Here is a 26,343-nt window from a genome sequence, read left to right on the forward strand (position 1 = left end):
CGAGCTCTGAGCAAAGGCTCTGCTCCACAGTCACATCAGCACAGCCTTGGCTCCCCCGGCACCAGCTGCACAGAAAAGGGCAAAAGCTGCCCAGAAGATCCAGCTGCCACCGCAGTGCTACGGGGCAGCAGCAGCAATGCCAGCTCTGAGCCCCGGCACCAAACCCAGCACCGCTGAGGCTCCCACCAGCAGGGCTGCAAAGAAACCCAACAGCTTCAAAGCACTTTTGTGGTGAGCTTCCTGCGGCAGAGTTGCCAAACGAGCAGCGCTGGGGAGGGGCGATTTGTACAAGCCAGGGATCTTTGCAGGTCTGTACTGCTCCACAGGTAAAAACAATCCCTGGCCACCTGAAAATCCAGCCAGTCTACACGAGCTGCCTCCGGCAAGCAGCGCTGCCCAGAATTATTTTAGCACCATACGGAGCATTTCCATCCTTCCTAGGCTGCTCCAGCTCTCCGCAGCACGACGCCGGGGTGGTGCTACACCATGCTGGCTTTACAGAAGCTCCTCCTAGGCTGGTAAAGCTCCCCGTGGTACTGCCACACTCCTCCAGGACTTCATCCCATCGCATCCCTGTCTCCTCCCTCAAACTCAATCTTGTTCTGAGAAATGCATAAATATCAGTAAGTTGTTACATCAAAGCACTGCGTGACCCCAGCCCCCTCCTCAGCTGGCACCCTGCATAAACCCGCACCCACCAGCACCCGGTAAGCCACACTCCCCGTTCTGCAGCAGCCACTTCGCTTGAACAGAGGATTCTGCACCCAGGACAGATGCACAGGACGGAGGTTTCCTTGGGCCACCACCGAGAAAAAGGTAGCTACAGAAAGCCAAAATGTACCATCCTGAGTAGCTGTGCTAGCATAACTGCTTGAAGAAAAGCTACGCAAAATTCAAGGTCAAAAAACACTATTTGGAATTGTACTTGGTTTTCTCGAGTTTCCCAAATAGCATGCTATGCCTGCTGAGATGGGCTGTGCATTTCAGGCTTGGTACGTGTCTGATCACTGTTCAGCCTGGAGGTGCTTAACTCAGTAACTTAAATCAGTGTAAGTCACAACTTCAGTAATTGATTTTACATCTGGCTTTCCACTTACATTTTGTTCTTCTCTGACACAAAGTTCATTACTGTTCAACGTAAGTGAACATATCGGTAACACTAACTACAGACATTAAAGGCCACTTCCCGTGCAAAAGACAACCTTGTCACAGCTGAGGGGACAGAAGGTAAGAGCACGGCTCTCTACTGTCACTGGCAGCACGCTGTGCTGGCGGGCAGCAGTGGGCAGGGGCAGGCCCCGAAGGTGCTTCCCCAACCAACAGTTCGAGCAAAAGGGACTTGAAAAGTGCACAGGGCAAGAGGCAGCAGAAAAGCACGAGCACGTTGCAGAGGAGGTACACAGCACGGGAGGGAGCAGGACCCACAGAGCAGCCCAAGTCACAGCTGCTCAGGGCAGCCTGCTTTGCACTGCCCCATGCACACCTCACACACCGCCCAGCACAGCCCCACACCTCCGCCTGAACACCCAGACCTCTGGTTTCTAGGACTTACAGCTTACATTTTACTGTAAGAGGAGGCGATGCAGGAGAATAAGTTACCAAAATTCCAATGAGAACACTTCAGAAATCTGATCTGTGCTGGAAAAGGAGGAGTTGTGCAAGCTGAAGATGAGCGAGGCTGCTGCGGGTGCACGGGATGCAGGGCAGCACGCCTGCAGCCAGCGGGAACAGAGCCCACCCTGCTGCTGGCACTGCCAGCACTCTGCATGGCCTGTCTTTGTGCCACAATGGCCTTTCGGGATCAGAACATCAGCAGTCTCCCTTACACATTTAGATACTTAAATATTTCTTTGGCCTCTCAGGAAATTGACAGAACACTATGTAAGAAAACCCATTTCACCTTCATTACGAAGGAAAAGGCACAAACCCCGGTTAGCTGTACAATCCTCCACTCTCCCCTTGCCGTTGGCTTGCTTATTGACACAGCAGCTGCCGTAGCCCTCTTGAACAATAATCATTAACCAAGGGAGGACTCACTTTTTTCTTCAGTTCTTTGAACAAAAGATAATTGCATAATCTGCTGTAACCCCAGGAACAATTTGGCTAAGAAATAGGAGCTGCAGCAACTTGTCAATTAATACATTTAACAGACACCTTGTTTACCCAGTTGTGATCGGTAAATTGAGAGCATTAAATCGGACATTTCTGGCTTTCTTGACATCCATTTCTGGATTAACCTGCCATTGTGAACTGCATTCGGTACATCCTCCCCTGGAAGTTTCAGCAGCGCCAGAAGAGCGCACACAAACCACTCGCAGGTGCCAGTATCTTCCTGCACAGCCTGCAGCACAATACAAAGAAGAAAACTCCTGGTGCAAAACTAAGCCCAAGCACTAAACTAAAGAATGACCCGAGTCTGGGCTCTTGCTGTAAGAAGGCACCACCTTCAGAAGGGGGCTTTTAGGGAAACTGCTCTCAGAGCACCTTCAAGAGCTAAGGCTAGGAGGCACATTTGCAGTAGGCAACGTGTTCACACATCAGCTCTTACAAACACAACCCACTAATTTTCAGGAGAATCCTTCCCTTCACACACAGCCAGACACCTGTGAAACCAGCGCAGGATCCAGCATTGCAGAAGCCCTAGCATCTTTCTTTTTGGAAAGAGTATTTCAGAACTTTTGGGGAAAAAAAAAAAAAAAAGAAAAAGATGTCATGCCCTTTTCCACTCTTGGCACACCAAAACCTCAAAGGTTTCCCTTTGCAGCTCAGTGTTGATGCCTCTCTGGTGTTGGCTTTATTTTCTCCATGCTCACACCGGTGAGTGTTTCAGAAGGGACCCTTCCCTGCACAGCCTCCGGGCCGTGACGGGCCCCCCACCGTTGCCAAGCCCCAGGGAGGGGCCTTGCTTTGTTTGGCTCTCAGCTGTCTTCAGGCCTGAAGGGCACTTGCTTCTCCTTCCAGTTTGTCCCATCACAGCCGAGGAAGACCGAAAATCTGCTTCCTGCCCCCGCCCTGGCCGACGAGGGAAGCAGCCATCAGGTGCCAGGAGCCTCGGCAGAGGAACACACGCTGGGAACGCTGCAGCCCTGCCGAAGGTGCCCGATAAAGGCTCACCTACCAAGGGAGGAGCGGGGATGGTTCTCTAGCTGGCATTTCGTGGCCTTCGATGCTCCCGGTTACATGCAAGAGGGTCTTTTGAGAATACAGAGCACCTGCTTGGGGAGCCGAACCAATGTAATTATAACAGGTCTACACAGCAAGGTTTCACACATCCCCAGAGCAGAGACAAAGCGAGCTTTACCCCTGGCGGAGCCTTTGTTAAAGGAGGCAGAAAACTGCACTGCAGGCTCAAGCGCCAATTGCTCCCCACAGACTGTGTGAGAAAGCTGACTGCCTCTAAAAGTGGGCTTGTGCTCACGGCTCACAGAGGCACATCGCTTCGCCCATCCCAATTGGGAAGCAAAACTCCCTCAGTCATGGGCATTACTCACATCAGAGTCCAACAAATACTGCAGTGTCTGAACAACATCCAGGGCCAGAACCTTAACTAAGGTGAAAGCTTTGCCCACTCATAAAAAAGCCAATTTTTGCCCACTGCATGGGAATACCGTATTTCTTTCAAACAAATGTACTTTAATGGAGCTTAAGTTTATTTCCATAATCCAGAACTAGTCATATCGGTGCACTCATTCTTCAAAATACTGTGTGTGAGAGAGAGATGAGGGACACGGACAGGGGAAAGGTCTCAGCAGCTTCAGATCTGAGAACAGGTTTCGCAGAACAATTACTGCAAGGTCTGCTCCAGAGGTAAGGACACGAGTCTTACCTGTGTGCGAGGTGCCTACTCAAGGCTGAAAAACACCTTATTGTGTAGGCAAGCCGGAACAAGTTATTCATTTGGGTTATTCTCTGCTAAAGGCTGATGCAAACACGCGGGTCCACAAACACACGCAAAAGTGTCTACGTGGCACTTCTGGCACATTTGCAAAGGCTTAATTGACAATCAACTAATTTGAGGTTAAAAGAGATAGCAAAGCAAAGCCAAGGAGGTGTGGAAGAAACGTTAAGGAGCACACGGTCCTGACAACAGGAGCCATGAGCACAGACACGGAGGAGAGACCAGCCAGGGGAAGCTGCCGGCCACACCACGAGCCGTGCTTCGCCAGCACCACGCGTGTGTGACACAGGGACGGGCTGCGTAACCCCGGCTCCTTGGCAGACCTGCGCGTGGAGCTCGCAGCACCGTGCGTGTCCCCTCCCGGGCAGGGACGGGCTCGAGCTCCACCAAGCACCTCTCTGTGATGCGCACAGGTTCTGCCATTCAGTCCAAAAACACCGGTCAGGCAGAATAAAAGTTACTTAGATCAGTGTCCAATAATTAAGAAGGAACATCTGGAACAAAATGTGCCTGTTTTCCAACCATTTACTGTATTCTTCTACTGTAACCGCATCTATGAAAAGCACGTCCCTCCCTTTTTTCCTCTTTACAACAAGAGACCAAGCGTCGGCACTGTTTTCATGAGCTACCAGTACATCTACATTCTTTTCATCATTTCACTTGAGCCAGCATTAAAAAACTCAGCTTAAGAGAGCTTTTTTTAAATGTAATCTCAGTTCCTCTTAAGTGGATATGATTTAGCTGATTTAATACAAATTGCAGTGCACTAGTCTGGGCAAATCTTTTCGCTCTGACAGCAGAGGACAGGGAGCCACGCGTTACAACAGCCCGGGACGGACAGCCAGGTAAAACACCCCGCCAGGTCACCCCACGGCCCAGGGTTTGTGCAGTCCTCGCCATCAGAGCCCGGCGTCTCAGCAGGCTGCTGCACCGAGCTCCAGCTTCACCCCAGCATCAGAAAGGAGCCGCTTGCTAACAGGTAAGCAGCAAGGAGCACATCACGCCTAGCAGAGGCGAGAGGCTCAACAGGCAACTCGGACACAACTCTTATCAATAAGCAACAGCCTGCACATGCCAACTATCTTCCTTCAACCTAACACGATGCAATTAATTCACTCTCTCTTAAACCAAGCCCTTATCTTTTCATTTTATTTCTCTTTTAAGATTCCGCCTTAAAATGACTTAATTGTTCCAGCCCACCCACACAAACACAAGAGGCAGCTTCATTGCAGCGGGCAGCCCTAAATAGCACGGCCTGTTTTAGGCTGATACAAACACGCATTTTGTTTAACTCTGCATTTGCTCCTCGGGAGGCTGCCAGCTCCCCCCTGCTCCCTCCGACTGCCAGCACAGGTCGTTGAGCTCGGCAGAGGGACCCATGGCAGCGAGCAGAGCCCAGCCGAAGGCAGCCCCACAGCTCTGGTGACGACCAGCAAGGCTGCACACAGAGGTGGCAGATGGTGCCCCCCGTCGCCCCGACCGCTCACTCCACCAGCAACCCCTCCTCAGCACCAGCCCGAACCACGAACTGACCCCAGCTGGAAGTACTCCGGCAGAGAGATGGAGTTTCACCAAAATTGACGCCCTCATGCAGCTCACCGCGTGGCGCAGCAGTGCCGGGAGAGCAGCAGGCACAGCAGGCGGGGAGGCAGCCTGCTCGCCCAGCACAAGGGCTGGTGCAACCACAGCGCCGGCTGCGCGGCCAGGAACCCCGGGCCATTCGCAGCGAGGCTGGAGGGGCCTGCTGAGGCACACACACGCACGAAAGCAGCCATCAGCAGCTTGCAGGACTTCAAAAGGAAGCCACCTCGAGCCTCCCAGCTATCCGCCCAGCCAAAGGCTGCTGTCGAAAGGCTGCCAACCTGCTCCTACTGTTACAGGATACGCGCCAGACACACAGCAGACCTGCAATTAGAAGAGGTGTTTGTTGGACTCTCTGCCGCAGCTTATTAGCAGAGAGGCGAGGTTTGGAGCTGCTTTCCTCAGAACTGCCCGACCCCACTGAGCACAGCTACCTACAGCCGCGCTGCACCAGCCCTCCTGCCCGCTGCCGTCCCGCTGAGGAGCCCTGGCCTCAGCACACCGACAAGGAGCACCCCGGGTACGCAGGGCGTGAGGTCCAGAGCTGCAGCACCAGCTCTGCTTCCGCAGAGGAGCCTGGGGAACAGCGTCGGCGTCCTCCCCTCTCCCTACATCCAGCTCTGCTCAGGCAGCCCTCAGATTCTCCACTTGCCCCATGCCCCAGGGAGCTGCCACCAGCCGAGGTGTTTGTGCTCACTGACCTCCCCGGCTGCTGCCTGCTTTCTCCAGGACAGACGGGAGCCGAGTTACAAGAACAACACACGGCCACGCACATCTTCTCAGCAGCACCACAGGTAACAGCGCAGAACCGTGGCCTGCCACTCAGAGGAAGGGGCAGCGCTCACCCGCAGCAGTCACTTCTAGCAGTGCAGCCGTTCAGCTCCCTTTCAGGTCAGCAACAAACCGTGTGCCCGGCCCAGCCACCTGCCGGCTGCAGAGGCTGGTGGCTGATGCCTTGGGAGCAGCATGGGGACACACACACACACAGGTCACCTGTCCTCCCCTCTGCCCCCGCGCCTCAGAGATGCACTCCCCAGCCTGACACTGCACCCAGACCCCTGCACCACACCTAATTCCTTTCCCAAAAGGAGAAACCCCTCCAGCACCCCACAGGCACCACACAAATGCTGCCTTTTAGAGCCGCTGCCCCTTGCCTACACACGATATTCCCCAGCTCCTGCATCACGAGGGATAATGTACAATCACCCCTCCGTTTGCTCACATTTCAGTCACGAAAGGCCTCTGCAGTGCTTCCTTCCCAACACTTCCCTCCTCAGCAGGAGTCGGTTCCCTGGACACGCCGCAGCCGCACGGAGCAGCCCCGCAGAGCTCACTGTTACCCCAAGAGCTTAGGGAGCTGCGCCGCCTTTGCACTTGAAAAGAAGGGAGCACAATCGCTCCATCAGGGACTTGCTCCTGGGGCTTTAGGGGCGTTATGCTAACGTGCAGGCCCGAGGAATGCAGGAGGTGTTCCCATCACAAGCGGGCAGCTCTCAGCCCCACAGGCCCTTAGCCCACTGCCCGGCTGCCAGCACAGCCAGCAGCCCGCGGAGCAGCCCTCACGGCCAGCAGCGGCTCGGCAGGCGAGGTGGAGCTCCGAGGAGCAGGAGGAATTCAGCACGAAATGAGAAGAGCAGATCAAAGGAGCCCTGCTTAGAGGAGGGATCGCATAATAACCGGCTGAGGCGGTGATGCAGCACCTGATGTTGACTATTCACCAGCAGATGAATCATCAGGTCAGTTCTGGCCTTCCAGGGGAAAGCCGGCCTCTGAGCTGCTAATGAGAACACCACCGGGCTCCTGCAGCGCGCTGCTCCTTCTCCCACGTTACTGGGAACGTCGCCGCACCGCCAGCGCTCCTGCCAGAGAACAGGAGCATCCCACGAACCAGCATGAAAGCAGCACTGAGGAGCCTGGCCTCTGTAATCACGGCTCGCCGTGGATCTCGTTATTCAAGAACAGCTTTGGGAGCACCTACAGAACGCCAGCAGGACATACAAATGCAACCCACTGCGAGACAGAGACCTGCGGACACCAACTGCATGTCCCCAGGTGACGGGTCCACATCCCCACGGGACCGCCCAGCAGCTCCAACTGGGCCACACCGCACTCGTACCCCAGCCAGGCAGAGAAAACTTGCACTGTAGCTGCTCTGCCACTCACCCACAGTCCTTACCTGCTTCTGAAAGCACTACTCAAACTGTGCTTTGGCTGCAAACAGCTAAAGAAGAGAAGAAAAAAGGAGTTTCTCAAAAGCATCTCCATTAAATTCCACATGTTTTGTAGTCAGTGGAACTTTTTAAATTGATGAGCTCAAAAAAACCAAAACGCACCTGAACTTTTGTGAATTCAGGTTTCCAGCACCGCCAGGAAATACTGGCGGTCCTCACCTTACAGATGCATACAGTTATGTAAAAAACCTAAACGACTTTTCGGTTCAGACACATTAAGGACCTGTTCAGCGCAGGATTTAAAAGGTGTGTGTTTAGACAGTGTCAGCTGCTGTCACTAACATGCTCTTACACTGTCTCAGTCTCGCCTACCCCCAGGTCTCAAGGCAAGTTAGCCATCCCTGAACGCGCTCGCACACCCTCATCACGCCAAGCTACAATGGATCCCAGTGGATCTCTGAATTCTCTCACACAGGGGCTGGACAAGAGCAATTATCGCTCCAAGACACCACACTCAACACCACCGCTGGCTTCTTCCGTAGCTGTGTACACACACAGAGCAGTGGGCTAAGTTTTTAACCCATTTACGCACAGAAGAGATAAAAGATAGGAGAGCAGATGCCGAGATCCTCTTTTGAGAGCTCAAACACCCAGGAACGGGAGCAAATCAAAAACCTTTTTCCCCCTGTTGGCAGGGGTGAGGCGGTTAAAAGGGGGCCCAGCTATTTTAGGCCGGCTGTCCCTGGATCCTATTTTAGCATCAGACTTTCGCTATATATTTAAGCATTGCTTCAGAGCACCAGCTGGCAAACAGAAAATACACACGGCCGTGCTGGCATCGTGCCCCTGCCTCTATTCTCCTCCTGCCCCGGGAGCTGCCCCGCTGCTCTGAGGAGCTGGAGCTGCCTTCTCCCCCCCAGAAGGTCACGGCACGTGGCAGAGCGAGGCGAGGGCAGAGCAGGGGCTGAGCGGGGCGGTTCAGCCGTTTTTATCCCTCTCCCAGACTCATTTGCATCCCTCCCAAGCGAGCTGTTTGATGTGTCTGCTGATGCTGCGTCTGGCAGCCCTGGCGGGGTGACGCAAGGCTCCGTGCTCCCCGTGCCGGACACGGACACTGCGGGCAGCCAGCCCTGTGCCAGCCTGCCCCTCGCCAGCCCCGGGGCTCCCTTTGGGTTCCCTCCCACCCGTGATCCCCAGCACAGCCGGAGCACAACGGGGAGAGAGCCGGCCGTGCGCCGGGAGCACACAGCTGGATGGGAGGGCTGGCCCTGCGAACAGACGGGTTTTGGAGGAAGGGGTTGTGTGCTGCCCTTCCCTCTCACCTCGGCTCCCCACACACTCGTGCTCTCCTGATCCTTCTGGACGGGGCTGGGGGCAGCTCCAACAGATCGCCCAGCAGGAAAAACGCAGCCACCGCCACACGGTAACGGGGCGCAAACAGGCGCTGGTACCAGGCACCGGGCACCGAGGCGCTGAGGGAAGCCCGGTGCCTCGCAGCGCGTCAGGCGGCCGGCCCAAGGCCCAGGTAACGCCGCAGAACCGCCCCGAGAGCTGGGGCCGTGCAGGGCGCGGCCCGGTTCCCGCAGGCCCCGGTGAGGCCGCACCGCAGAGCTCCGGGTACCGCGGGCTGGGAGCGGCGGGCGGCGCCCCCCGGGCTGCCCCGGCACCGGGCGGGCAGGGACCGGGCAGGGCCGGGCTCCTGCGGGGCGGCCGCTCCCTGCTGACAGCGCCAGGCCCGGCCCGGCCCCGCCACCCCCCCCCCCCTCCCGGTGCCCGCCGGGGCCGTGCCGGGAGCCGCCTCCCCCCCCCCCCTCAGCGGCGCTCCCGCCCCGGCCCCCCCCGGCCGCTCCCCGCTCCCCCCGCGCTCACCTCCCCATGGCGGCGTTATGGCGGCGGCGGGCTGGCCATGGGCGGCGGGCGGCCCCGCGCGGCCCCGTCCCGGCCACGTCCCGGCCCTGCCCCTCCCGGCCCGGCCCCGCGTGCCCCGCGGCGCGGCGCTGACAATGGCGCGGGGCGGGGCGGCGGCGGGCGGCACGGCCCCGCCCCCCCGGGGCACGACGGGCGGCCTCGCGTCACTTCCGCCCGGCCGCCGCGCCGCGACCCCGCCCCCTGCCGGCAGCGCGAGGGTCGGGGGCGGGGACAGGGGGCGGGGCGTCGGGTGGGCGGGGCCTGTGGTGGGCGGGGCGCCGCGGAGCTCCCTCCCTCCCTCCCCTCGCGGCCCCGCCGTGCAGTTGCCCGCAGCGCGGTGGCGGTGTCAGAGGCTCCCGGCGCTATTCACACCAGTCCGTGAAGGCTTTGAAGCTTTGCCGAGTGTCGCGGGGAGCTGCGGTACAGGAACAATGGGCCTGGCGCCCCTCCGTGCTGCTGCTGGTCACGAATCATTCCCTTTTGCCTTGGGGAAATTGCCGAATAACCACATATCTACACGCACATCAAACAGGCGGCGCTCCCCGCTGTAGTACGGGGACAGTCACAGCCCTGCCCGTCCCCAAGCACACAGCACAGCGCAACTCTGTGCAGCTGCCGGGAAAGCCCCGGGACGCGCCGAGCTCTGCGATGAGCTCGCTGCCCGGCTGTGTGACAGACCCGACACGGGCCGGGGCACTCGGGCGGGTGCCCGGCGGGGCAGGCAGCAGGCAGCAGGCACAGGCTGTGACCGCAGCGCAGGGAGCTCGTTAGTTCCTCCGAGGCCATGCCATTAGCGCGGGGACAGGCCCGGGGCAGTGCCGGGGACACGCTCTGTGCCCCCGCGCCGGGCGCTGCCGGGTGGGCTCCAGCGTGAGCGCCGAGCGGACAGTCCGCCCCCGGGTAATTAACAACAACGTGTAATTGCTGCTAATCCAGCGTTACACAAGCTACACACCGTTAGTAAGCGAGGCGAGCCGTGTCCTGGCAGCTGCGCGCGAGCAGCACAGCTCCTGGCCATCGCCTGTCCCAAAGCAGCTCCCGCAGTGCCCCCGCGCTGCTCCCGCCGGGCACCCACGGGGCTGGCAGTGGGCACGGCTCGGTTCGGCCCGTCACGGCTCGGTACAGCTCGGTACAGCTCGGCACAGCTCGGTACAGCTCGGCACAGCTCGGCACAGCTCGGTACAGCTCGGTACAGCTCGGTACAGCTCGGTACAGCTCGTCCCGGGCCGTGCCCAGCGCCCCGCAGTGCGCCCCCGGCCCTCTGGGGGTCCCCCTGACGCCGCGCAGGGCCCGGAGCCGGCAGCCACCGGGCGGCAGCTGACGGGGCCAGAGAAGGGAGGTGCAAAAAGCGGGGAAATGAGACAAAACGCTCGGAAACGCCCCCGCGCGCCGGGGGGACACGGGGAGCGGCCCCGGCACGCCGTGCTCTGCCCGGAGCCTCCTGCGGGTCTGCCCCACGCTGCTCTGAGGGACCGTAACGCCCGGCGCCTGCGGTGATGAGCCGTAATTAGGACATCTCAGAACAAATTTTCACACGGTGCAGACCAATTATAGCTCTGCTGACGCAGGACACGCTTTTACATCCAAGTGCAGGGCACTGAAGGGGCCTGCCTGGCACCACCGGCCTTTCCACCCAGAGCAAACACACAGCACGATGGCCCGGGAGCAACGCGTCTGGGCTGGAGCAGCCCCTGCCCGGGCAGAGCAGTGGTGGCACCCCATGGGCCAGGCCACGGGTGGCAGTGTCAGGACAGCTCCTAAAGCCAGAGCTCACTGGGCAGGAGGGGAGCACCATGCTCCGAGTCCAGCTCTTTTAAAACGCCCTTTTCTAATAAGAAGGAAAGTATTTTTCAAAGTAATGAAGTTCCTGTGCAGAAATGCAGACGTCACGTTCTGGAAGTGTCGGCTGGGGATGACACTGAGGAGCCAGTCGGCGTTCGGCTGTTCTGCTGACATGGCAGTTCATCACCGTGGATGAAGAAATGTATTTGCTTTCCATGAATTGGTCTTTTACAGCGGGAGAATGGTCTGTGCGAACGCTGCCAGCCTGCCCAGCCAGCAGGGCCCTATCCAGGCGCTTTCCCCTTTGAAATGCAAACGCTGCTGGCCGCGGTCCGGCACTCGGCCTCGCCAGTGCGACTGCAGGGCCTCTGGTTCCCATGGGTCAGCCCCAGATACCTGTGTTTGAGAGGCTCGGGTGCCAGTTGTTCCAGGGGTTAGCCATTAACTCTCACAGCAATGCCTGCTTCGTGCCGCCACGTGTGCTGCCAGCAGCCCGGGTCGTGTCGCACCGCTCACGGGGCGTGCTTCGTGCTGACGTGCTTCATGCTGCTTTCACAACCTGCCTGCGGCCCCAAGGCCAGCTCCTTGGCTCCGGGGAGCAGAGCCGAGCACGCTGTGCTCCCCTCGCCCAGCACCCCGAGGGCTGGGGCTGGCAGCAATCCCAAAAAGGGGCTCGCTTCCACCCTCGCCCGCTGCCGGGTGCTGCTGCAGGGGGACTGTGCTTGCCTCGGTTGAATCAGCTCGGGTCTCAACCCATGTAAGTGAGGGCTGGTTCTGCATCTGAGGAATAATTTATCTGAATTTCTGCCCCATGAAATGTAGCAGCCATTACAAGTCCCATTTCTAAATCATCAGAACAATCACACCGGCGCTTACCAAGTGCAGTTCTGCCGCTGCTGCCATAATGGGAACTTTCATGTTCGAGTTGCAGGAAACAGAATTGTGCTGCAAATGGATGAGAATACGGAATGAAGAAACACAGTCACACTGCTCCTGCAGCTGCTAAAACAGTTTATTTTTTTTTGAGCATTTTTCTTTTTTCCCCAGCACATTGCAGCTTACAGAGGCACTGGGTTCCTGTGCTGGCTCACACGTCTTTAACCTACACGCCTTCTTCTCTGAACAGTTGGAATGATGGCATTGAATTGAATGGCTGAAGGGTTTGAATACACAGACACGCAGACAGGGGTGGGCTGGTGCGAGGCCTCGCGTTGGCCCTGCGTGCCGGGGGCTGTCCCCAGTGCCCTGCAGGGTCCCACCAGTCTGGCCGTGCCACGGCCCGGTGCCACCTGGCCCCACGAGCAGCCGCTGGATGGGCACCACCACCGCAGTCCCAGGCTGCTGGCCGCGGCGGGCGGTACTGATGCAAGTGCCCTCGGCAGCAAACAGAGGGGTCTAAACAGCTGCCAAGCACTGGCACCTCTGCGGGTTCAGAAAAGAAAAGAAAAGGGGAAAAAAAAAACACCACACACACACACACAAAAAAAAAAGTCACATTGATTCATTCCCAAGCTTCTATTTTTCTGCCTTTTTTTTCTTGTAAAGCCTCTGTTTCACCCATCCTGGCACATCACATACAGGCTGAGGAAGAGTCAAAGTCACACAGCTCAGCTCTGTCATTATGAAAAATATGTGACCTTCTCTTTTCCTGACTTGTACGGGGCAAATCATTAACTCAGCTCTCTCTGTGCTAACTTCACATGCAGTTCATTCAGTTTTCTGATGAATTTATAGTTTTGAATGGCTAAGAACCTCATCTGTTTAAAATGCTCAATTTTCTAAAAATAGACTATTTAGAGCACTTCTACTCCACTCTGGTACAGGAACAGAGGAAAACAGAGGTTTTTGTGTCTCAAGCTAGAAAAAGACAAGAATTGGAAGGTCAATGTTGTGGATGACTTTCAGGGGGATGAACTGATCGGCTTATGCCTACCTGAACTGAACATCGGCTGAACATCACACTGCAGGGACCACAGTCATGGAATCAGGCTTAGCCAGTCTGAAACAGGTTTAAGGCAAAATGGGATTTTCTGGGATAGTTTCATCCTTTATTGTACATGCCTCATCTGCTTCCAGTAAGTGGCTGGCAGTAACACTTAAAAATGACAAGGGACATGCCAAAAGGGTGCTTTCAGGAGGCTCCTGCACTTCCTGAATGGCAAAAGCCCCGTGACCCCGAGCCCCACATCTGGCACAGCACCGGAGGTGCCGTATGCCCAGAAATCCTTCACCTTGGTCTGCAAATGAGGCAAGAACTGTGTCTGACATCAGCGGATGCAGGAGATACCAGGCCAGGACACCTCCTCTGTAGGCAGCATTTAGTCTCTTCATGTGTTTCCATCTCAAAATATTTGGATAATGTGAGGTCTGGACAGCTCATTTTTTAAAATGGAACCAGCGTAAGCTCATAGCTGCCTGGAAGCCCCTAATCCTCGGCAGGGTGCAGGAAGCTGCTCGAGCAGCCCCATGCAGAGAAAGCTCAAATCCTAACAAGGCCGGCACGCGGAGCAGTGCAGCAGGGACGGCCAAGCACAGCCACCCTGCCTGGGGACCTGCTCGTCCCCTGTCCCCGCAGGCACCCCGCCTGCACAGCGCACGTGGGCAGGAGCCGGTGGCACTGGAGAGGACAGGGCTGGGACGTGCTAGGCCAAGCCCCCGTCTGCTGCCTGAAGAAAAAATATTTCTCGTCCAGTTTTTGAGCTGTGATTGGCCTCGACAGGCACAGTGGCTTGGTGAGCTCCATGGAGACCCTGTGCCCTGCGCCTTGTTGCTGTCAAAATCTCTTCCCAGCCCTCCTGCCTCTGCCTGCACCCACAGGCATGCAGTGCCTGTCACACGCACCCGCAGGCCCAGCGAGGGAAGGACGAAGGGATAAAAATATCCCTGAAAAAAAAAAATAAAAAACCCTAGGCACCATCTGGATTCCAAAGCCTGGAGAGCAGGAAAATACCAGGCAGGAAGGGAGCAAGCGCAGCGCTCGGAGGAGCGCATGGATCAGCACCGGGTGCCACAGCCGGTCCTGAGTGGGCCCTGACTCTAGTCCCTGGCATGTCCCCAGGGTTTGTGGTGTCTCGTTTCTTCTCAGGGTGTCTCACTGACTTCTCCCAAAGCCACGAACAGATTTACAGCAATACTAAGCCAGGCAAAGAGAAGAACCAGGCAAGCTGTTGATAAATTCTACATTTTGCCTGCCTTGATTGCTATTCTGGACCTGGACTCTCAACGCAGGGAAGGGAAGGGGCAAGGGCAGGGAAAGCTGCATGCTGGTGGCACATTGCCTTGTTTTATCAGGTAAAAACAATCCCAAGTGCTTTTCCTACTCTTCTGTGATGATCGCTAGAAATCGGTTCTGGAGGAATGCACCAGACACCTCCTAGACTGGGCATTTTCATCAGCTTTCTGCTAACGAGCTGTGACTGATGACTTAAAAGCTGACACGGGCACGCATTGTGCTCAGCGGCCAGGGCTGCAGCATCGTGCATGTCGGCAGAGCCTGGGCACCACGTCGTGGCGGAGGTATCGCGGGAGAGAAATCAGAAAGGAGCTGACCTGAAGAGACACTGCTCAGGCTTGTTTGGAGCAGACATCGCAGCAGCCTGGGCAGGATGCGGCGGGCAGAGCGTCTCTGATGTGCAAGGGCTGACGTGCAGCGTCTATTTTAAACCAGCACTTAGCAGACTAGAGGTGTTGGACGTGTGCAGGAGCTCTGGCTCTCCTGAGCTCTTCACTCGCTCAGAGGCTGTCTGCATTACCATATGCTACCCTGCCGTGTGCCTCAGCCCGCTTTATTTGTCATCCCCTAACACATATGCTCGCAGCTCTGCTGCCTGGCACTCGGTGAGTCTGAATTTCGCTCTAAACCAGCCACAAACACACACTCAGGGCTCCGGGCTCTGTTTCTCACCTTCATCACTTCCCCACCTGCCTTGCAAAGAGAACACGGCCCTGCAGCGTCTGCCACCGCAGGCAGGACCGCGAACCACAGCGGGGGCACACGCAGCGGGGAGAACGGCCCCAGCGAACAACCGAGGGCACACCTGAGGCATCTGGAGGGGGACAACAGCACGGAAAACCATCACAAAGGAGGAACCCCAGAGCGAGAGCTCTTCAGTACTGACCAGAACCTGACCGGGCAGCGAGCCAACCCGCACAAAGACAAGCTCTGAAACTGCCCCAAAATGTGCATGGCAGCGGCAACTGCTGTCCCTTCACTTCAGGATCAGTTCTGGGAATCCAAAAGCACAAGGCAGACGTTTCCCTCGGGCTTGTTTACTTACAAAGAACATGCTCATTCCTTTTACCTTGAACACGTCAGGGACAAACATCATCGGGAACATTGCTTACTCACAGCTTCTCAGCCTGCCTTCCCAGGCAGAGCTTTGTCCCACGGGGATTTCTGCCTCTGCGCACTCCACAGGGCTGCTCTCCAAGGCCTTGCCTTTTGCCTCTTGGACGCCTGTAGCCCTGTGAGGGTGCTGGGTGACCCTGCCCAGGCCCAGCGGGGCTGTGCTCAGCCCAGCGGCACTGGGCTCCTGGCAGGGAATACGCGATGCTGTGCTCTGGCACTTCTCCAGCACCTGAGGTGTGCTGGTGGCCTCAGTCCCCAGCCTAGCCTGCGGCACGGGGCTGCTCCTGCCCCACAGCAGCACCCAGCCTGGTGCCCAGGAAGCCAAGGGCTGGTGGTCACACCACACTGAGCCCATCACACCACAACGTGCCCGTCACACCACACTGAGCCCATCACACCACACTGAGCCCATCACACCACAACATGCCCGTCACACCACACTGAGCCCATCACACCACAACGTGCCCATCACACCACAGTGTGCCTATCACACCACGCCATGCACAGCCCCATCCACCTCGCCTGCTGCAGGAGGTGGTACCAGGAGCAGACCAGCATCTCTGCAGGCTGAACACAAAGTGCCCTTTGGATAGCAAATCCAGGGCAATTTCTTCCTGGGCAAGTGCAGAACCAGTCAAAACCCTCTGAGAGAGGTCTTACATTTTTGGCAAAGGAGAGATGTGCTTTGTAACCAGGTATGACTGCAGCTGAGTCCACACTGGCCATCCGCCCTGCTCACTCCACTGGCAGCAGGCAAGGATATCACACACTGCAGCTGGGTCCACTGGAATATTATTTTTAGTTCTTAAGTAAATATTTAGCTAAAAATTCACCTGTGCACTCAGGAAAATTATTTTGTCAAGAGACAGTTTACAATAGCACAAGTGCAGATCTTGCCAGACATGTCCAAAAATACTTGGCTGCAAGTGTGAAGAAGGGGAAGCAAGGAAATCCTGCACTAAATAGACCAAGCCAGCAACCCCTGCCCACAGGATGTCGCTGGCTTGGGGCAATACCCACCCTGCTTCACCGCAGGGTCACTGGCATGATGAGAGCTGTCTGTCCACCCACCACTCTGCCAGATCCTGCCTTCCCCTCCAGCCCCGCTGAACTTGCTCCCAGCGCAGGCTCTGTCGGTCGCAGAGTGCCAGCGGCTGGGCTCGGCTCGCTGCAGAGCTGATGTTGCATCGCGCCGACACTGCTGTGCCACGGCACGACCAGCACCTCCTCCTCTGAACCTCTGCAGGCTGCAAGGCAGCGCTCGAACGGCTGGGAAGTGGTGGAGCAGGGTGAGAGACTTGTGCAATTCCTTCTGCATCAGCTAGGCTCCCGACACAAGTAGATGATTTCTGTGCCCACTCATCCACAGACTCATCTGGGCTCTGAGGCGCAAGCTGTTCTTCCTGCTTTGTGCATCACCAACAGCAATAGGTGCTCTGCAAGCCAAATTAGCCTCAGCGGCGGCTGGGTGCTGGCACCGACTGCAGCACAGCTGTGCAGGCTGCGGGTCCCCCTCAGCCCCGCTCCTCCAGCGGGGTGGGACCGCTGGCAGTGGGATGCTGACTGCATGTGGGGCACAGAGCCCGAGCGGGGCGACCTCGCGCCCCTTCGCCAGACGAGCAGGTGCCAAAGGAAGCTGGCAGACCCACGGCAAGCCAACACTGACCTCAGCTCCACCACAGAGCTTGCAGCCAGCAATTGCAAGTAGCAAACCTTCCTGGTGTCGTCTCCAAATGAAGTCATGCCAAGTGGACAACACTGCAAAGAGGCGCATGACAGTCCCTATATGAACTGCAAGGTGCCTGAAACATTTAATGCTATGCTGAGAGAGACGAGTGTCTGTGTGACTGACACAGTCCAAGACTGCAGGAAGCGCTGCATGTGCATCCCCAGGGACACTTGTTCTGCGTACCTCTCATTGCAATCTGGTGCACTCTGAAAGGAAAAAGAAAAACCAAATCCATATCCTTCAGGAGTGCTGTGGAGTGTCAGCAATAAGTCATCTTTGGCAGGAATATGTTAACAGCATCCAGAGAGGAGAGAACTTCATCTGAGCAGAGAAACCATTGCAGCCTGACTTTGGTACAACTCCAGCAAGTCTGAAATGTTCATACAGGCTCTGCTCCAGCCCTCCTCAGATCCTTTCTGATCCCGTCTTGGGCAAGACGTCCAAGTTACACTTCACTGTACAACTGGTTTGTAATGCTTATTTGACTTTTCCTGGTGTTTTGCAATGTTAAGGGCTTGGACACGTACATGCTTTGAAATGTCAGAGGCATCCCCACTGCCAGAAGCCCCACCTGCAGATACACTGGGCTGCTCTGGGGAGCCAAGCACACCACGCTCCAGCCCGGGGTCTGTACCACGGCCCCTCATGCCCTGGCACGGGAACACGCCATGCCATGCCATAACACACCATGCCATAACACACTCTTGGGGCCAACACACTGGTCACACAAAGCCATCACACACATGTGCCAGCCCTGCAGCCCTGTGCTGGCCAAAGGGCAAGTGTGCATGCAGCCGGAGGCGTGCCAGCAGCGACACACCTGCAGGGCCAGCCAATGCGGGGCTCTGGGACCACGTCCCGGGACAAGCAGAGCACTGACCCGCAGCAGGAACATCTGGCACCTACCGGACAAATGGGAGCGGGAGGAGGGGGGTGGTCCTGCTGCTGCCTGGGGTGTTGCACAAAGCGGGGCGAGTATTTAACCCCCTGCAGAGCCGCCTCAGATCCCTTCCTAGCTCCGAAAGCTAACAGCTGAAGAAATAGCAGCGTGTTTGCCTCACCTTTCCGCAGGGTATCGCTTTCAGCTGACTCTGGCAGAGCCGTCATGACTGAAACAACAGGTTACTCTGGGTGAGTCACGGGAGAGGCTTTGAATTTGTTTTAATAAGACAAGAAAAATGTTCTCTGGGTTTTCTTTAAGCCTTATTTATAAAATTGGCCTGTATCATTGTTTAGTTGCTTTACATCTATTAAAGCACTTGGAAAGGCAAGGTAAACTGACCTCCTGCTGTCTGCAGAATCTGAATTTAATTTGCACTTGTACTGCTAGGCAATTATTTGGGACAGTACAAATATAAAATCCTGATTTGCTACGAGCTTAATAAGCTGTCACGTATGAGGCATCACAGTACATTACCTGCTAGGTACTTCCAGCAATGTTGTATCAAAGAAAGAGCTAAGTCTGACAAAACTGAAGAAAAATATCGAGAACCCCTTTCTGCCAAGTACGTAGGGACAGTAAGACACTGCTGAAGGGGCTCCCAGAAGCAGTGGGTGTGAGCAGGACGAGCGCTCGCGAGGCTCTGGCAGGAGGCAGCCGCCCGCTCACCCGGCTCTGCCCCTCTCCCCGCAGCGGGGGGCCCGTCCTCATCAAAAACCCGCACCTGGACTCGATGGAGGAGGACATTCTGTACCACTTGGACTTGGGAACAAGGACGCACAACCTGCCCGCTATGTTTGGGGACATAAAGGTAAGTGGCAGGGGCAGAAGCGAGGCAGCAGCTCCCAGGCCTGCCGGCTCTCTGCCCCTTGTCCTGCGGCGCTGCCGTCCCGTGCCGGGGCCCCGCTGCTGTGGGCGCTCCAGCTGGAGCAGGATCTGGCCTCCTGCAAAGGGTCTCGGTGGCTTGTTTTGGACAGAAGGCCCAACAGAAAACTCTCCTTTAAAACACCTGCCGGTCGGTAAAACCTGAGGTTATTTTGGCCTCCCTGTCAGAGGCCAGGCAGGAAGCACTTGTCCAAAGCATCCGAGCTGGGCTTCGTGTGCTGGAGATGGGAAAGAGGATGTCCTATTTTTAGCTGAGGCCAAAGCACAAAGCTGTCAAGCACAGGCTGTCAGTGCTCCCATCCCACATTAAATCAGAGCAGGGGAAGAGTCGTGGAGCCACAGGGCTCGAGGAGCCTGGCGCAGCCACCACCATGCGTGGGCTCCCCCTTCCCTGCGGGTCGGCAGCGCTGCTCGCACAGCCACACGCCAGCCCCCTCCTATGTTTAAGGAGCATTTTTTGTTTCAGTATAGAAATTGAGAGTATTTGTCCCTTTCCTCCCTGATTCTGTGGCCTCCGTGTCATCAGCAGTGCTCTCCGATTGCAGCAGACACTGCTGATAGAATAAATAAAATGACAAGCCACTCTAACATCTGGCTTTGCTTTCCTTTGCTGTCAGTAGGAATACTAACAGCTTAAATTGGCCAAATGTATTACAGTGAGATTGCTTTAGATTTTCTTGACCTGGAGCTGACACCCAGCTCTGTGCAGCTGTACAACTGCCTCGGCCCAGTGCAGGCAGAGCCCCAGAGGAGCACAGCCTGGCTTTCAGGGCAGCTCCTGGCACTGAGACCCCTGCTGCTCCGATGCCCCTCGGCTGCCCGTGAGGAGGCAGCGCTCGCTGCTCGCATCTGGTGCAGCTGCACACTGCCGCGTTAGGACTGACTTGATGCCCGTTTTAGTGAGAAATGCCCACAAATTCACATTTTACACCCAGTTTGTCTGCGTTGGCGGCAGCCCGAACAGGATGAAGGCGTTTGCCCAGTTCATGCACAAGGAGCTGGGTCTCGAGGGCAGTGGGGAGGACCTGGCTGACATCTGCGCGGGGACGGACCGCTACGCCATGTACCGCACGGGGCCGGTGCTCTCCATCAGCGTAAGTACCGTGAGGCAAGGCGAGGCTCCGTGAGGCTCTGCCGTGCTCCGCGTGCCTCCCCGCCCCAGCACCATGGCCTCGGCCTTGGGCACAGCCTTGGCCCAGCTGGCGCCAGCCTCTGTCCTTGCCTGGTGTTCAGCCCTTGGCACCACCACGGTCCCTTGGCCACGGTTGTCCTCTGCGTGCCCAACACCTCCCGTTTAGAGGGCACAGTGCTCAGAATGAGCAGGCACGCATTTTGCTCATCTCAGCAGTGTGGCAGTTCACCAGGCAAAGACCAGTTCCCATCACGAATAACTGAAATATTGCCGACAGTATTGCACTGGCATGGGTTCCCAAGTGAAAACCTTGCCCCATTATTGGTTCCTCTGGGAACAGTGGTGTGTCTGGCACTGCACAGGGGAAGGAGCAAGCACGGGCTGCGCTGGTGGGTGCTGGTGCCCCAGGGCCCGCTGCTGCTGCCGCTTTTTCAGGCACGGGATCGGTCTCACACCTGGTTCACGGGAGGTGGCACTGCTCAGCCGGGAGGGATCGCGTCTGGTTCCTCTGACAGAACCGAACCAAATCTGACTGACAGAGAAGCCCGAGGGAACCGATCTGGCAGGATCCCAGGGAGAAAGCCCTGCAGGTTTTGCTCTGCCCCACCTGGCAGCAGCTGTGCCGGGCAGCAGCCACGCGGCTGCCACCGCCCTGTCGGGCACGAGCCGCCTGAGCACAGCACCCAGCGGCTGCCAGCACCGCCAGTTTGCGAGTTGCTTGGATACACAGATGAACTCGAACGTACCGGAGGCAGGAAGACAGCTTCCTGCTTTGAATATTTACAGGGAGAATAAATTTTTTTAGACATTGTCAAATAGCTCAGGCTGATGTTCCAGAATAATAACATGCAAAATGTTTTCATATTTAAAACGTGATAGAAGACTGTAGACCATCAGCCTCACAGCCAAAAAGAGACGTTGCAACATGAGGACTGACTGCCAACATGCTTCTTCAGATACATTTCCTTCAGGCTATTGAACACGATGGAAAGGGCAAAAAGAAAAAAACAGAGGCCTTTCTCATGAAAAAAAAAAAGGCTGTACTCCCAAACACCTTTTATTTTTAAAGGTGAAACTGAGAAAAGGATGGTGACTGAGCAGCAGAGCAGAGGCCCGAGAGGAGACACGAGGGAGCAGAGGAGGGGCAGCCCCAGCAGCCAAGGACTGAGGGGCGGCACCGGTCCCTGCCGAGGGGGCCGAACCCATCCGAACCCACCCGTTGTGCCTTGTGCCCAGCGATGTGGGAGAGGTGCTGTGGCGTGGGCAAGGACAGCCGGGAGGCACCCAGAGGGGCGGAGGCTCTGCTTTTGCCAGATCTCACTGCTAAGAGTACGATCAGGACATGACAAACAACAAGAGTCAGCACGTGGCATAAGGATGAGCAGTGTGAGGAAGCACTTGGAGCATTCAGCTGCTGGGGTGCATTTGTGAGAGCGCTTCCCTGAAGGAGAGACACCACCCGTGCCCCATGTAGTGGTCCCTGGGCACAAACACCAGCTCTACGGACAAGAACCTTAAAACCACCAAGGGGAGGAGAGGGCTAGATGCTTTGCCTGGGCAGGCTGCAAAGACATGAGAGGTGTCCTGCCCCAAAAGACACCTGCTGCTGGCCTCACCATCAGAAAGAGGCCACGGTGTAATCCTGAGCTCGCTGTGGTCACGTACCTGCCACCTACTGTGGTGTCACACAGAACATCCCTTTTCTTTTTTCTCCTCTCAACAGCACGGGATGGGCATCCCTTCCATTTCCATTATGCTTCATGAGCTGATCAAACTGCTGCACCACGCAAAATGCCGAGACGTTACTATTATACGCATCGGTACTTCTGGAGGCTTAGGTAAGCTGTCTCAGTAAGGCCTTTTCCCAAGCAAAAGGCTATTAATAGAAAAAAATCTCAGCAGGTGATGTAGTTACGAGCTTTCACATTTTGCCAAGTCCTGCAATATCAAACACCAAGACAATATTTTATTTTTGGGTTAAAACCAGGACACTTCCAGCAACTGGTTTAGCAGATTGCAGGTTTTCGTTATGCCTGCCAGGGCAGCAGTGCTGCTCGTTCCTGCGCAAGCTGGTGCTCGGGCGTGGTCTCTGCAAGCCAGAAGCAATTAAAATGCCGTCACTCGGCACGTTCCCACAGGCACTTCCCATGTGCTGATTTTCTGCATTTTACTTATACATCTGTACCACTGCATAAATTTCAATTATTCTCTCACATCTGTTTTGATAAAAAAATCAAAAAAAAAAACAACACTCACATAGGTAGCTAGTGATACTTCTCTGTCATGCTGAAGTCTTGCAACAGGTCATAAGTGCCACGAGCGCTGGCTTAGCCTCACTTTTTTTCACAGGGATCGAGGCCGGCTCCGTTGTGATCACGGACACGGCCGTGGACGCCTCCTTCCAGCCGCGGTTCGAGCAGGTGGTGCTGGGCGACGTGGTGGTGCGCAGCACGGACCTGGACAGGGACCTCGCGGAGGAGCTCCTCGCCTGCAGCAAGGAGGTCCCCGAATTCCCTACGCTCATTGGGCACACCATGTGCACCTACGATTTCTACGAAGGTAAGCACGCTCTGGCTGTTCCCCTTCCTGTAGACACAGTGCCGAGTGCTCGTGCTGCTTGGCAGGCAGAACCGCTCATGCTAACGATCCTACGGGCTGCAGGAGCTGACCCGCTGCTTTGTTCGTGATTTCGGAGGTCGCGGGGGGCTGTACCTCCAGAACCTGCAGTGCCCACCCCAGCACTTTGCCAGGGCACGGCCTTCCCTGCCAGCCGGTCGCCCTGCACTCAGCAGCTCGATTTGTAGTGCCAGCTGCACGGCCGGTGCTGCTGCAGTCAGCGGGGTTGCGAGGATCCACCCGGGCAGTGGTGGCTCCTGGGGGCAGTGCAGGTGCTGGGGACCTCTGCCATGACATGGGGCACCGCTTGTGCTTAGGGGCCCTCCAAAAGCAGGCCGAGAGCCTCGCCCTGGCAGAGAAACATCCCCTTGCCAGCACCCCTCCCCTTATCCCAGCAGATGGGTTGCGCTCAGCTGTTTCCTATGAGACTGTAGCTTCAGAATCACCAAACACGAGAAAAATGTCAGGAAGTGTGCGATGTTTATGTAAACAAACTTTGGTTACTCTGGAACTGTTTCCTTTGCAAAATGAAATGCTGATTACAGAGTAGATGAAGTGTAATAAATGAAGAATTAATAATATGAGAACTATTTATAAACCTTTGGATCTGCTTGCAAATGCGACCATCTGCGTATTGCTCGAGGCCATGTTTTATTTAAATAAAAAGTCATTAAGAGGGTTAACAGTAGGAAGAGCAATAAAATGCAGCGCTCTGCCCAGGTTGGCACTGCCGCAGGTGTATGTTTTGCTTGCACAAGGGATGTTGTGTGCTGTGCAAGAGGCGCAGCTGCACAGGCCCACGGCACGGCAAGGCCCACGGTGGGAGCGCCAGCGCCCCAGGGCCCGGCTCCCTGGCCGGTGCCCGAGGGGGAATGCCACTCACAAACAGCTCCGGCTGCCTGCACCCACAGCACTCCCTACAAAAAAAAATAAATCTAAATGAAAGGAACTTTCCTCTCCCTGATTTTCCCATCTTCACAGCTTGCCATGCTGCTGCCACAAAGATCTGGCACTGCTAGGATCTAAGCTGGCAGACCTGCAGCTGACGTGCACTGCAGACCTCAGAGGAGCTGTGAGGATTTGCCCCAGCAGAGTGCAAGACACCCCCTGTACTGAATCTCCGTGGTTAGTCTTCCTTTTTACAAGTGCTAAAACCTGTGGAGTTTTCTCCTCTATACAGAGACACAGCATACTAGCTTTAAAAGTTCAGGTTAACTGGAACATGAACTAAGTAGCTATGCAAAGGAAAACTTGGTTGGCTTCATACAAAACGTGGGCACTGCAGGGCTTTCCAGCTGAAGCTCCCCCCAGGGCACTGTGGCAGCAGCCCTGCGAGGACAAGCAATGACAGCCCTTCATTTCCTTTCAAGGTCAGGGGAGATTGGACGGCGCGTTGTGCTCGTTCTCCAGTGAAAAAAAGCTGGAATACTTAAAAAGAGCTCACGAGGCTGGCGTGAGAAACATCGAAATGGAGTCCACGGCGTTCGCTGCTATGTGCAGGCTGTGTGGTTTGAGAGGTGAGTCCCTGCCACGGGCTGCTGCCCCGGCCGTACCTTCACCCGACACGGGGCTTGGGTTCGTTATGAGAGCCAGTTGACCTGAAGGCCAAAAACACATTCCTAACTATTTCCACTAGAAAAAAAAAGTAAAACAAGTCCCGTGGCTCAGTAAAAAAAAACAAGTTTGTTTTAAAAGGTCTGAGCGTGTGTCAGACAAAAAAAAAAAAATGTGATTCCCCTCACCCCTCCCTGCTGGACATGCTTGTTGGCAGCAGAGGTGCAGCTCTGCCCCCATCTTGCTGGCCCACAGCCTCCGTGTGTCCCAGGGCTCCTGCTGCAGGCACGCAGGGAGGGCAGTGCGAGGGGCTCTCCCCAAGGCCTGGTGCCCGCCGCAGCGCAGGGGCTCCCTGTGGTCTGTGTGGTAAAGCAGTGCCTGGGCTGCCTTGCAGCTGCTGTTGTCTGCGTGACGCTCCTGGACCGCCTGGAGGGGGACCAGATCCGGGCACCCCGCGAGGTGCTGCGGGAGTACCAGCAGCGGCCTCAGCGCCTGATCGCCGCCTTCATCCGGAGACGCCTGGGGCTGCGCCCGCTGCCAGCGACTGAGGGCACCACCGACCGGCACGGCCCGTGAGCGGCAGCTGGGCCCCGGTGCTGCCAGCGCCCATGCACACACCTGGGGCACACGGGACCAAGCCCTGGCACGGAGCAGACCTTTCCTGGGAAGCCAAAAGGAGGAACTCGGTCACAACGCGCTCCCCCAAGGCCGAGCAGGCGCTGCTGCCCATGTGGCTGGGTTTCACAAACACCACGGTGCTGGAGCTGTGGGCTTCGAATGGTTTGAATTGCACCGACATCATCGAGCATCCAAGGAGAGCAGCAGTGAAATTCGCTCAGGAAATGAGTGTGTCACCAGGCTGGCTCCTGCTCAAGGAACATGAAGGGCTGTCCCGTTGGGCTGGCTCCTGCCCACCCTGCCCCTGGGCAGAAGATAACTTTGCTTCAGCTGCATTGCCAAAAGCTACGTCAACGGCATAGCAAAATTAATTTGCACTTGAGAACAGTGCTGTTACACACTGCTGTTACGACAAGCGTTCAGACTCACATTCATGCAGTATGGAACGGTGCTTGAACCTCGTGTGGCCCCAGAGCCCAGCAGGGCAGGGAGCACACACCAACATCTGCACCAAGCTGGTGTCACCAGCTGCAGCCACTGCTCCTCCACACCCTCTGCAGAGCAGCACACACCGAGGATGCAGACAATGATCTCTAAGTGTCACCACGAGCTGTAAAAGGCCAAATTGCTCCTGGGCAGTGGGTGGAGGGGCTCTCACAGGGGTGTGTGTACAGCCTGGCCAACTTCCTACTGAAATTGCTTCTAGTTTTGAAGGCTCATTTACAAGGTCACTTGCAAATTAATTTTGACAACTTTAGAACTATGACATTTAAAAGTTCAGATAAATAGATTTTTTACATATTGAAAAACTTCCAGTTCAGGAGATTCTTCCGAAAGATCGGTTCTGCCTGACTCTCCCCTTGGTGCACTTAGTAATTCTACACTTAGTGTAGAGTTACTTGCTATGTCAAAGGAAGACGATCTGATTTCCGTGCCAGGTAAGGAGGTATGTGGTAGCCAGCAGTAAAATTTCTCTCTTGGTGTTTGCCTTATTTGCACCATGGATTCTGCTGATAATGCTGATAGGCCCTTCTTGATCCTCATCCTCAGTTTCTCATTTGGGTAGTGAGGAATTACTGTCCGCTTTGCAAGGCGGTGGTAGGTTATGTGATCCATTAATGTCTATAAGGCATCACAACATTATGCTAACGAAGTTCCTGTTAACATCTAGATACACAGAT

General features: G+C 56.1%; 2 protein-coding genes across 2 annotated transcripts in view; one reads left to right on the forward strand and one right to left on the reverse strand.

Moving 5' to 3' along the window:
• The window catches only part of ACVR1 (activin A receptor type 1), a 59,778-nt gene extending 50,145 nt beyond the window's left edge, over nt 1-9,633 (reverse strand). The window contains exon 1 of the mRNA XM_084289658.1: nt 9,520-9,633. Within this exon, the coding sequence (XP_084145784.1) occupies nt 9,520-9,527 (8 nt within the window). The 5' untranslated portion in view covers nt 9,528-9,633. The remainder of the gene's footprint in view (nt 1-9,519) is intronic.
• Nucleotides 9,634-18,522: 8,889 nt separating this feature from the next.
• UPP2 (uridine phosphorylase 2) lies at nt 18,523-25,120 on the forward strand (the record flags this gene model as incomplete). Its single annotated transcript, XM_084288622.1, has 7 exons — nt 18,523-18,548; nt 19,051-19,168; nt 20,178-20,336; nt 22,098-22,212; nt 22,724-22,933; nt 24,361-24,507; nt 24,939-25,120. 7 exons carry the CDS (start codon nt 18,523-18,525, stop codon nt 25,118-25,120), a joined length of 957 nt encoding a protein of 318 aa, XP_084144748.1.
• Nucleotides 25,121-26,343: the final 1,223 nt, after the last annotated feature.

This window comes from Netta rufina (assembly GCF_964035555.1).
Source record: "Netta rufina genome assembly, chromosome: 6".
NCBI classification, from domain to species: Eukaryota; Metazoa; Chordata; class Aves; order Anseriformes; family Anatidae; genus Netta; species Netta rufina.